The following is a 13,480-nucleotide window of genomic DNA, read 5'->3' on the forward strand; positions in this document are numbered from 1 at the left end:
TACTTTGTTCTTCAGAATTTAGGAAAACACCATGATTCACTCAACCCACCCACCTCCTACATTTCCCACTATTTGCAGCTAAAATTTGTGAGAGAGATGAGGCAGCTGAGTCGATCCTCAAAACTAAAAAACCAAACAATTAATGGAATTAGATAAACGCAGTAAGCTCAAAGAGGAGCCTCATAATCTCTCTGGTGCTTACATCCGTAGCCTAATGAAACAACTCACCTCTTCAAGAACCAAAGAGCCCATGAATCCCAACCAGGACATCGCACTGGGCTGCGATGGTATCTCAAGCCACAACACTGCCAAATTTGGCATCAAAAAATTTGGAGAAACCCAGAAACCCCACCAGCCTCAACAACACAAAAAACAAGTGAGGCGGAGACTCCACACCAGCAGGCCCTACCAAGAGAGGCTTTTGAACATGGCTGAGGCTAGGAGAGAGATTGTTACTGCTCTCAAGTTTCATAGGGCAGCTATGAAACAAGCCAGTGAACAACAGCAACAACAAGACCAACAAGCACTTGAGCCACAATCCCGACCTCGCTCCGAACAAGAAGCAAGGATCGAATTGAGGAGAAACCCTGGGATTTACCCGTCAAGCACGTCAAATTATCAGGAAACTCCGCCCTTCTCATCTGATTTTTCGTTCCAATATCCAAACCCAAGTCAATATTCAAATCCATATTCTTGGACTCATTCCACAATTGCACCTCCACTACCTTACGAAAATTTTGATTTCACACTTCCAAACCAAACCCTTGGCCTCAACCTCAACTTCCAAGATTTCAACAACATAAACACAACCCTTTACCACAACACCAACAGCCCGTCAATTTTCTCCACCTCCGCCTCGTCTCCCTCGTCTTCTTCTTCCCCCACTCTCTCTGCTGCCACTACCGATCCTGAAATTCTCTCAGCTGCAGGAGCCTCTTCCTCTTTCCATATTGAGGCGGAGGATGCTCCTGCGGTGGCTGATGCTGTTGACTCCGCTGGGGTTATCACAATCAATGGCGGAGATGGCATGCATGCAGCAATCGACGACGAGGAGATGGCGGAGATCAGATCGATAGGGGAGCAGCACCAGATGGAGTGGAACGACACCATGAACTTGGTCACGTCAGCATGGTGGTTTAAGTTTTTGAAGGCTGTGGAGCTCCGTGGGGGCCCACAAGTGAAGGATGAGGACGATGGCGATGGATACCACCATCCGTTTGATGAAGTCATGGAACTTCCAGCCTGGTTGAATGCAAATGAGAGCTGTTTTCAGAATGATCATTTGAATGCTTGCTACTCAGGCGACTATTTTCAAGATCCTGCCTTGCCTTGGTAAGAACCCAACAGATTTTTTGCAAACTCGGAAAACTGTTTTTATCTTTTCATCTCCATTTCTTTTTCTTTTTTTTCTTCTGAATTGAAAATATTGTGAGTGAGTGATTGTATGATTAAAATCTGTTCCATCTTGGATTTTTCTGAAAATTAGTAAATTGGATTTTTTTTTTTTTTGGATCGAAGTTGCTGTCATTCGTAGAGCTAGCCATTAAAATACGAGGGAGGCGAAGAGAACGTGTTGTTGCCACGGGTTTTGTTGTCTCTCATCAGCTTCGCTTTTTTCATTTTTCTAGTCAGCTTGATCAATTGAGAGGTTTTTTTCCCTTCTGACCAAAAAAGCTTTGCCGAGAGCTGTGTGAGTTTAATTATGAAAGTACGAGTATGTTAAGGCCTTCAGTTTGAGCGAGAAATGGTAGAAATTTTTCAAGCCACTTACTATTATGGTATAAAAGTATTAAATAAGAGGAGTTAGACTCGAATTTCGTAAATAATAAGCTTGATAATAATTTATTTTTTACTCTGTATTATAAAATATTGTTGTATAAAAAAAATGAACGTAAAGCACAAGGGCATAAAATTATCAAACTTGTGAGCCTTAGCCCAATGGAATTTTTGTTCAAGTCTACATGCCCATGTAAGCTAGTCATAGGCTTTTTCTTTGATGGCTGCATTAGTTTGACGGGTAATGCTAGGGCAATTAAATTTTTAAAGAATATTTTTATTATCATTATAACTATGGTGTATATTCATCATACACCTCATTATCTAACGTGTCTTTCCAACTAATTTTGATTAACTTTTAATATTAAATATTTATTTTCCAATTTGAAAAGAAAAAAAAAACAATGGTTAAGTAAAATGACACGTGTCAGATGATGAGGTGTATGGTGAGCATACATCATAGTTTATGGCGGTAAGCAAAAATGCACCCAATTTTAAACTAAACTTTATAAATCATTTGATGTGGTTGTTGATTATTGAATTATTACTTAAATGTTGATTAACATGCTTATTTCCTATTGACGACACATTAATTGCAAATTTAGTTTAAAATTTTCGTGTATCTAGCATTACCCTTAGTTTGACTAAATTAGAGAAATTATTTTCACTTCTTTGAATAATTGGTTGTTACTTTTACTTAGTGAAATCCATATTATTACATGGCCGTACAATTAAAAAACGCAATTTGATAAGTTTAACTAATGTTCATTTTCTTGTAGCATGGACATTGGAGAAATTGAAGGTGTTGACGGGGAGTGGTTAGCCTGAGCATGACAAGGATTGATGTGTTTTTATTAATCAAATCTTTGGCTCTTTTTTTGTTTATTAATTCTTTAAATACTTTTTTTTCTTTTCGGTCTCCTTTTCACCTTTGAGTATTAAGGCTTGCAAAAAAATATATTAGGCAGGCCATAGAGTAAAATAATGGAGTAAGAAAGGAGTATGCCTTTATCAATTTTATTGGCTTGATATATTGGAAACTTTTACAAATCTTTCCTCAATTAAATCTTCAGTTTTTGTAAGTTTCAGGGCTATTGCATCATATAATATATTTAGAAGATTTAATTTCCATGGGCTGCTCTCTGTGTGTGAGCCAATGATTTATGAGAATTTTTTTTTTTTTTAACAATATGAGATTTGTATATAGCAATATAATGACAAAAGCATAATTTTATTATTTTATTGAACAAACATCTAAACACAGCTTTATTATAAATAATATGAATATGAAAAAGAAATGCTTAAACCAGCATGTGGGGCGCTTAAGAGCCTAACTCCCCGAACATACGAATAGCTGCGCTAGTTACATTAATAAAATTTGAAAGGGAGCTGATATTGACGCTTTAAAACAAACTTTGCCCACTTTGTAGTGCAAATTGCATGTTTCGGTTTTAATCTTCTTCTTCGTAGTCTCGGCTGTTATAGGGGCTAAAAGCTTCTGAAAGCCAGTTACTTTTCCGCCAAGATTTCCATCCCATCTCTTCACAAATGTCGTCGCTGTGGTTGATACTGAAAGTTGAAATGCAGTGCCTCTTGTAAAATCGGGTCGTCTTCTTCATCACTTCAATCTCTCTGCCTATCTGTTCAAGCATTTTTTGGACAGTGGGAAGCTTGAATTTGTTGTCAACCAATCTTCCTAGCCATTTGCACCTCAACTCTGCTGTGTGCAGGTTAGAAACACTCTCTATGAATCCCACAAATGCCATGTTGGGAATCAATGGATGAATCGTACCCCTGAAATAGCATGTGCAATCATTATACAATTAGTTACATATTTTATATGTACACACTACCACTTGTGAGTAATCAGTTAAAAATATAAGGGTACCTACAACTTTGGTTTAATCTCAAAGCAGTATTTGTTCATACTACTTGACATGTTATGTAAATTGTATTGTCAATCTCAACTATTAATAAAATGGGTTTGTATCAGATTTGACAATTTGACGACATAACAATACAATCTCAATTTAAAATAAAATGGAGTGTGTCATGTTAGCGAAAAAAAATATATAACATGTCAAATATTTGACGAGTAATTAGGGTTCACCTATACAAGGGCATAGTGCCAGTGGAGTCAACCATGAGGCTGCGGAAAGGCTCAGGCAATATGGATTGGAGCTTTTGCTTTCCCTCATAGCCAGTTGCAAGAATCACAACATCAGCCTGCAATTTGGTATTGTCTTCAAATTCAATTCCTCCGCTCCAAAACCACCACTTTGATGACCTTTTGAACAATATTTTTCCCTTGTCTGCCTCGGCGAAGAAATTCTCCGGTAAAATAGCCATCTGGCATGAAGCATAGTCCTCCAAAAATGGATGATCAGGCTTTAGTCCATACTTCACAAGGGGAAGCTTCCACTCCAAGTACGACTCTATGAACTTTGAAATTACCATCCTCTGGTTAAAAAAACAAGTAGCAATATAGTTAGTAAACGAATAACTAGCAATACATATATAATTAAGAGTAGTACTAGGGTGTTAAATTAGTGTGTTGAGAAACATGGAATTTACCATAGGCGATGAAAGAAGGCAAAACAAGGCTCGGAATAAGCTCTGGTTTGGCCTTTCGTGGAGGAATTGAGAAGACCTTGTCGAAAAAAAGAGGAAAAATGGAAGCCCCCAAATCCAGTAAGATGGAACTGTCCAATGTAGAGTCCTTATCACCATTGTACATGCCTGCCCATCGGGTCCTTGAATTCACCACAGTAAAAAAGAAAGCAAACCAAAATGTCACGTTTCAATGATTTAGAGCATTATATTTGAATAAGCTCACTTGATTGCATGTATGAAAAACAAATTACCAATTAGCTCTAGTTTTGTAATATTTCTCTTTTAAATGTCGATAGATATCGCAAATTTGTATCAAGCATCCAAATATTGTTACAATGATTTTATTTTATCTGAAGTGGCCATGGTGTACTATAAATTGATGCTCATTATGGGTAAGGCTAATTAAGTAGGTGCTTAAGCCTCAAAGCAAGCTACGATCGATAAAACGGATAACGTGTGGTCAACTGAGTTTAGTACATAATCTATGTTGCTTATGTTACATTTCACACTGTCAGTTCCCACTAGGCTGACCATATCTGTCTCCTGAAGTGAAGAAATATGGGGTCCGGCATCATTGTTAATTAGGTTTTGTAATGTTTTTGAAATTTAATAATATGATTAGGAATTCGGATCAGATTTTTCTATTTTATACATACCTTGGTTTGCCTCTGCGCACTCAACTGCCACGTCAATAGCTGACTTCTTGTAGCCAATAACTGCAACTTTCTTGCCTTTGAGGAGCTCACGAGCTGCTCGTTGGTCAAGCTTAGAGTAATCCAGGGAGTGCAAGACTTTGCCTTGAAATACTTCTTGACCTTTATTGCGCGGGAAACTCGGTATTCTTGGTATGTCTCCATATTTTCCAATGCAAACTACGATGAACTCGAATGCATACCACTGCTAGGTCCAAAATAAAGTAGGAACAATTAGCTAGTAACTAACGAATATTACCAAGACTTAATACGTAAACGTTCACATGTTTATGTGTAACATTTACTATCATAAGGTGGATTATGTGTACAGAAAATTTTCAATGAATACTACATGAAACATGTGAGAGACGTAATCAGCAATACTATGATCAATGAATTGGATATGATAGTACAAGACTGATCACTGATAATACTAATGCTTAACTACTAAATACATATATAGAAGTTCATATTGATAGCGGATATCATCATATTTAAGAGTCATGCTTTGTTATTAGAGAATTAATCAAGGAGTATGCGTGAACAATATGACTAAAACTTGAGTAAAATCAAATCTTCAAGAAAAACAACCTGAATAATGTTTGGATTGTTGGACATCTGAACAGCGACCTCCCAAACAGGATGGCCATTCAAAAGGCTACCATACTCCCCGGAGATCGAATTCATGGGAAATTGGGTGGTGGTTTGATGGTCATCAATACCACCAACATAACGTATTTCCACCACTTTGGACTCAAACTTGACATATTTCAATAGGTCAAAGTGTGTGGCATAGCCATGCAAGTACTCCAAAACCTCTACATGAGAAGGGAAAGATGAATTGTCTCTCTCAACCCAAGGGTAGTCAGAAAACTCGAAATCGCAACGAGGGGTTTGGAGTTTGGTAGAATTGTAAGAACAGTGTTTCCAAATACCCCCGATGGAATCAGTGGCCTCAAAGACTACCGGACTGTGACCTGAAAGCTGTTTAGCGGCGGCGATTCCGCTAATACCAGCCCCTATAATCCCAATTTTTGATACTGAGTGAAGGTGGTGGGGGTTGGCAGCAGCCATTTCGTAAATTTGGTATAGCTGGCTAAGTAGGACAACAATAAGGTCGCTAGATGAAAAAAGTATGTATGAATACTTTGTAATCGATAATATGCATGTGTTATGGACTTGAGAAATGAGGCCTATTTATAGAGGGTAAGGCTGACCTTTTCTTCAACTAACCTTGTATACTACTATCGATATTGGTATTATATTATATTATAAAATGTGTAGATTCATTACTTAGTCCATTTCTATATCTGTATATTATTTTATATATGTACCTTCAAACCCCAGCGGTTAAAATTTCATCTCTAGCTTTGTCTTCAATTATGAACCAATGATTTTTTTTTCTTTATTAAAAGACTACCCAGTAGTTGCATATTTGAGTTAGATTACTTGTTAAGATAGTATAGCCACTCTCTTGCATTTGAGTTCGAATTTTCTATTAAGATAGTATAGCCACTCTCTTGCATTTGAGTTCGAATTTTCTATTTATAAATAAAAATAATTTAAAATATCACTTTGGATATGATAATTCATTATCTTAAACATATTTTGAAGGAAAAATTGATGACAATGCCAATATTTTGTCTAAGTTAAAGATACTCAAGAAGAAAAAGTTATGCTTTAGTATAATTCTACTATTCTTGTGGGAAATAGTAGGAATAATTTTTTACCTTCAACTTAGACATATGGAAGTTGTTTCTTCTTTGGAAAATTCCTTTAATATAGTAGTAATCATATCCAAGCTAATTCTCTCTAACAACCACTACCTTAGTGTTAGCTCAAAAGCAAATGAAAATGTGATAAGTTATTTTGTAGCATCGTTCAACCACGAAATGAAGAATTAGAACACATACTCTTGAGTATATAAATACTACTCTTAACCACTTGACTTACGAGCCATTATTTGTCATTTCTATTTTTTTTTTGGAAAAAAAAATCAATTCACTAATGGAGAAACCTAATTTTATATGGGATTAGTTAAGCATAACAGTGGTTTGACTTCCTTGTGTTCCCATGGATACAAGTTGACGATGCATGTGTGGGTGTTTGCGATGAAATGACAATCAATTTAGGTCAATGCACGTATAGTTAAATCGAGATCTGATCAGTCCACCAAATTAATTGAAATTATTTGAACTCTTCGTGTATCAGTGATTTTATGCTACAAGTGCATGCACTTATTGGCTAATAACAAATTAAGAGTTCATATTGAATGATTAATTTTTTTTTATTAGTACTCAGTATAAGGCCGCGTTCACTAACCATCAGGAGTCTTAGTAGCGAGTACGAATAATTTTGCCGCGGCTTAGACCACATGCCAATATATGAGTATCGATATCTGCCATACGGATACGGGTACAGCGTTGCCTTGGCCCCACAAATCAACACTCCACTGTTGTTAGGTAAAATATATCTAAGAATGGCATGGATCTTAGACTAATCAACGGTTAATAGTTATTCATGCATATATAGAAGGTTGTTAGGAAACTCTCACTTCAAGTGCATTTGTTTCCCAATTCTTCTCAATGTAAGATATTTGTTCTTTTAAGCTTCGACAAGCTCTCACTTCTACTCAATTTTTTTAAGCTTTATACTTTTTAAGGGTGAAGAATTACTATTTAGAGCTTAGGTTTTAGAGATTAATCCTTCAAATTTTAAATTTCATGTCAAATTTTGGTGTACTTAATTAGAAGTAGAAGTTTAAGCTCTAAGAGTAAACTTTTATACCTTAACTAAACAATCAACTATTTTTTGAGGAACTAGGACTCGAGAAATACAATAAAGCTGATTTCACAAAACCAAGCTACTAGCCAACCCTTGGCATAATTCAAGGGAGCAGACTTGTCCTCAAACCAAATCTGATTACGGAAAAACCAATACAAAAGTACAAACCACAATGAACCAAAGTTTCTTAGTAGAACTTGAAAAGGCTACAAGAAAATTTTTGGAAAAAAATTGTAACACCAAAAGATAGACATGATAAGTTGTAAAAGATCCGCTTGAGAAAGTATGAGACCTTTCAAATCGAGAGTTAACATTTTGCTTTATCAACAATTTTGTCTTGAAACTTTTCAAATTTCACCATATAGTGAAAAAAAACTTTGTATTTCTATTCCCAAAAGATAATGACGAATCCGAAATTTGTCTCAGACTTGTCAATGGGCTAATGTTTCTTTTGCAAACCTTTCATCAGAGAGACCGAGAGAAGCAATTTCCTCATGTACCACATCGAGTTCACACAAAGAACTATTCACAACAAAATTTACATCACTAAATAATCAACTATGTTAACAAATAAAATTGAGGTTATACAATAGTTTTATCTTATAAATACAAAAATGAGCTCAACCAAATTGGTTAGAGTAATGTGCTCTCCCATCTGCACTAAGTTAAATCCTTCTCCCCGTACTTAAGAGAAATTCAGTGTAAAATATTATATTGTTTGTAAAAAAGAAAACTCTTATATTAAATGTAAAAAAAATCACCTAATTACATGCCATATATTATCAATCAAACAACATATAGATTTATGTAGAACATAAAACTCATCACATAACTTTTTCTTGTTCGTAAACTCAAGTCTAAACAAAAATGGCCCCTATAGTAAACCGCGGCATGGAATTTTTTCGCATAATATATAGAGTACTTTTCACTTCTTAAAGAGGGATTAGCAAGTGGTTTCGTTACGATAGTCCATCTTTTCAGAAGCTGAAAAGATTCACAGAGACATTTCAATCTCCTCGACAATCATTGAGTGATTCACTAGCGCCAGAAATTGAACTCAGGGTCTGCCGTGTGAAATAAAGGTCTGGAATTCATCTCTAACCTAAAGCTCTATAAAGACATTATTTGGAATTACTTGACATATCAATTGTGGCGTTCGGTGTTTCTCGTGGCTAAAAATCAACCAATCGCGTAAGAAAATTGGCAAACTTCTAGGCTTCTAGTACTCTGTCTTAAATTTTACATGTTTTTTCTCACTTTCCCATTTATTAAATTTCTAATATGAATTCATTTAACCTGGATTCTCAACAACCATATATATGGTCCTGTCCAGTACATTGCGACTGTGCGGTCAAGATTCAAGAACTTGATTTTCTTCTTTTCTTTTCTTTTTTCTTTTTTTCTTAAGATAAAATATAACCCACTAGTAAACAGGTATTTGACTTGAGAATATACGTAGAATTTGCCTAAAAATATACGTAGAATTTGATAATTCTCACATAACATATTCTGGTTTGATGGCCCTTTGGGTTACCTAACTCAGTTGATCATGCAAATATTGTAATTAATTAATACTAAAGTCAGAGAAACTTAAAAAAAAACTACGTCAAAGAAACTAACGTGTTTTTATTTATAATTTTGACCTTAAACCACTTGCTAATTAAACTTGCAGGATCCCTTCCTCGGTTTAATTTTCCAAACAAGGGACCCTTGGTCTTTGTTAACAATTTCCAGATATTCAAGTCCAAGAATGTGCATGAAACACGAGGAGTAGGATCACCAGAGGATGTCTTGGGTCGGACTTGGATTGTCTGCCCTCCCCATCTTATACCCTTTCCATGCAGTTCTATTTTTGTGGTCACAGTTAAGCCACGTCAACATTTTATATTTTCGTTACTTTTTATCTTATTATATCTATAAAAAAATCAATACAAAATGTTAACGTGATTTAACCGTAACCATAGAATATAGGAGGACATGAGAAGGGTATGAGATGGGAAGGGTAGACAATCCAAGTCTGTCGGCTACAACAATGTTCAAAAGGTATTATTTGTCAGTTTGTTCCTTTTTCCAAGAAAATGAAGAAACGAGAAATTGTTTTTTATTGGACAAACAATAGTGGGTCAAATAAATGTTAAAGAGGGGGCGGTAGGTATCGAACCTGCAGAGTACGTATGCATTATTGTTATCCAGCATTGCGGTAAAGTGTCATATGCAGAAGAGAGAAGTTGTTTATCAATGTCATCATCTTTGCATCAAATAATTTGTAACTTAGTTGGTTAAACGTATTCTCCTTTACATTTGAGATTTTGAGTTCGAATCCTCATTTTCCCGCTTGTATATTAAATTGATCTTTGCTTCATGGTTTTGGCCCTTATTATAATGATTTTAGTGAAGAAAAAAACGGATTCATTGTGTAGGCTCTAGTTGGTGATCAATGATAAGTTTTTGGGGTTTAATTGCGAACTAATCAACAAAAATTGATGTCTTACTACTTAGCACCCCTACCAAAACAAGTTAACGGCTTATAACTAAGGGATTTTTTTGCTAAAAAGTGTCCAACCCTAGAACCAATCGGTAAAGGAGGGAGTGACTTATCCCTTTATAAGGTCTTACAAGGTTTTGTAGCTTTTCAGCATGAGACAATTCTTAGAATCTTTACGGCTATTAAAATCCCTTTATTTCTTTTGTGTCCTTCTTTTAACAATTATGGTAACTTTTTAACGTATGATTGCCTTGAGTTTGGTCAGTGTGGTTTTATTATCAATTTCATCACCGTACCTGATTCCGTTCACAAATCAAGTCCAAATTGACAACTTTCGTCTACCACTATGGGAGGCATATTAATGCATGATTTGTTTCCTATTGGTGCACATGCACTCTAATGTAAGATCAAGCTTGGACCGGTCTAGGGTTAAATTATTATAGCCCAACAGACTGTGAGCCGTACGTGAGCCTTTTCTGTAAATTGAACTCTCAACCAACGTTATGATCACAATTAATTAGGAGGACATCAGTTTATTGTATTACATAGCTGCATTACAATGATCAATTATTAAGCTTGAGTTGAGAAACCTTATGAATCACATCATCACTAAGCAGCTTGACGTCGTCAAGTTTCTGGCTCAGCATCGTCAGGATGGTCCGATCGACATCTCTCAGCGCAGCTTGGCACATATTATCGAACCTTCCAAAGTGAATCACCATATTCTTCAAAGAATTAGCATCTGTTGTGATGGATGTGTGTTTATTAAGATGTCGAAGCCTCTTAAGCACGCTTTGTGTATCACTTAAGTCGTTGATCAAGCCCACTACACAATCAACTAGCACTGGTGTGTCGATGGTTTGTAGAGTCTTGAGCCGGGGAATGGTGTTGACAAATTTTCGGGTGTTGGTAACTTCATTGACAGTTAATGTTATGGCGTCACGAGCTTCCAACCTCAGTCTCTCGCTCTTGGTGTCCTTATAGTGTGAACCTACTGCACCAACTACAAAAACGGTGCTTAGAATCAAGGTGATGAGCCAAGTTTTAGTTGCCATGGTACCGTTTCAAGTGGTGGATTAAGGTTTCTGATGCAAGTGTCGGAATAGTGTAGTAAAACTCCCGTTTTATACTATGATATGTGGGAGGTGTTAGGTTGAATAGGTGCTTTTGGCATGGCCTAAGCTTGTTGAGTATGGGAACTAATCACATAGTTGCAATAAGTGCGTGGCCTAAATTTATGCTAACAAAAAGTAGAGGCTCATAATAATTTCATACCAGAAACAAAGTCCATAACAGTTTATCGTTTAAGGCTTGTTTGGTGGTTAGGATAAGTAATAGGATCAGATTAGTTTAATCCAATCCAATGTTTGGTAGTTAATTGTGAAGAGGGTCGCATTAGAACCGTTAGCCATAATTCCATTAAGTTGATATCAACCCAATTTCATTGGAATGTTTTAGGAAAAATTCACATTTTTTTACTATCTTTCTATGTTAAAAACCCTTTTTTTTGTCGAAACTTTCAATGTTAAAAACTTACCATAGTGAGATTGTGAGGTCACTTAATAGCTAGGGTTCTCATTTGTTATTTTGTTTCATGCCTAGTTTACCCTCTATATTTTATTTTATTTTGTCCATCATCTTTCTAATTTAGTGTTATTTATGTGGAACAAATTAATTTTTTTAGCTTAAATTTTTTTATATTTAAATCTTATATATGGATAATGTGGATGAGCTTAATATCAAATGTGTAGGTATATTGTCCGCAAAATACTTATTATTATTATTATTATTATTATTATTATTATTATTTTGTAGTGGTAATGTGGATGGCTTTGATACCAAATCTATTGGTAATGTCAATATATAGGTTTTGAAACCTATCGGGGAGGTGATGTAGATAAGATTTGCTAGAAGAAAGAATGCTTTTCAATGATATTTTATTTTCATATCAAAACAAGGTATATATACAATCCTATACAGATATGGGAAAGAATAAGGGAAGAATAATTACATCCTAAACTAGGAAACCAATTACAGTAGGAATCCCACAATTATAGGAATCCTAATATAAGTCAACACTCCCCCTCAAGTTGGTGCATAGATGTTGCACATGCCCAACTTGTCTAGAAATCTGGAGAACTTGTTACTAGAAACCGCCTTCGTGAGAATATCTGCTACTTGGTCATCCGTTCCTATGGGAGGAACCTCAATTACTTTACTATCTAGCTTCTCTTTAATAAAGAACCGATCAACCTCTACATGCTTGGTCCGATCATGTTGCACAGGATTATGAGCAATATCCCGTGCCGCTTTATTGTCACAGAATAACTTCATAGGTAGATCTTGTTTAACCCCCACATCTTGCAACAGAAACTTAAGCCACAAGAGTTCACAAATACCGAGTGCCATGCCTCTAAATTCGGCTTCTGCGCTTGACCTTGATACGACATTCTGCTTCTTGCTTCTCCACGTTACTAGATTTCCCCCAACAAAGGTGAAATACCCAGATGTCGAGCGTCTATCATCCGTCGACCCTGCCCAATCAGCATCCGTATAGCACTCAATTCTGAAATGCTCATTTTTCCGAAATAAAATTCCTTTACCAGGGCTTCCCTTTAAGTAACTCAATATTCTCATAACTGCACTCATATGTTGTTCTCCTGGATTGTGCATATATTGACTAATCACACTTAAGGCATGAGCAAGATCAGGCCTAGTGTGAGCCAAGTACATTAATCTTCCTACTAACCTTTGATACCTCCCTTTATCAACCGGTACTTGGTTCTGATCTATACCCAACTTCATTCCTTCGGCCAAAGGAGTAGACACCGGGTTACATGCTGTCATACCGGTTTCTTCCAACAGGTCAAGAACATACTTCCTTTGTGATAGAAATATCCCGGACTTGCTTCTTGATACTTCAATCCCAAGAAAATATTTCAAAGGACCAAGATCTTTCATTTCAAACTCTGTGGACAAATAACTTTTCAAGGCTGCTTGCTCAATAGGATCATCACCAGTAACCACCATATCATCCACATACACGATTAGAGCCGTAACCTTTCCGTTCTGGTGTTTCAGGAACAACGTGTGATCCCAATTACTCTGTATATACCCAAATGCCCTCATG

At 36.1% G+C, this 13,480-nt stretch overlaps 2 protein-coding genes across 2 annotated transcripts; one reads left to right on the forward strand and one right to left on the reverse strand.

The window, feature by feature from the left end:
• Nucleotides 1-96: 96 nt before the first annotated feature.
• LOC126602486 (uncharacterized) lies at nt 97-2,604 on the forward strand. Its single transcript, XM_050269369.1, is given in 3 exon segments — nt 97-120; nt 122-1,332; nt 2,556-2,604. Coding segments are annotated over 3 exon segments (1,284 nt in total).
• Nucleotides 2,605-3,152: 548 nt separating this feature from the next.
• On the reverse strand, nt 3,153-6,155 carry LOC126606059 (probable flavin-containing monooxygenase 1). Its single transcript, XM_050273528.1, has 5 exons — nt 5,673-6,155; nt 5,046-5,286; nt 4,351-4,529; nt 3,887-4,236; nt 3,153-3,570 (listed from the first exon to the last, which is right to left on the reverse strand). The coding sequence occupies exons 1-5, from the start codon at nt 6,153-6,155 to the stop codon at nt 3,228-3,230; spliced, it is 1,596 nt and encodes a 531-aa protein (XP_050129485.1). The 3' UTR covers nt 3,153-3,227.
• Between the last annotated feature and the right edge of the window lie 7,325 nt (nt 6,156-13,480).

This window comes from Malus sylvestris, chromosome 15 (assembly GCF_916048215.2).
Source record: "Malus sylvestris chromosome 15, drMalSylv7.2, whole genome shotgun sequence".
NCBI classification, from domain to species: domain Eukaryota; kingdom Viridiplantae; phylum Streptophyta; class Magnoliopsida; order Rosales; family Rosaceae; genus Malus; species Malus sylvestris.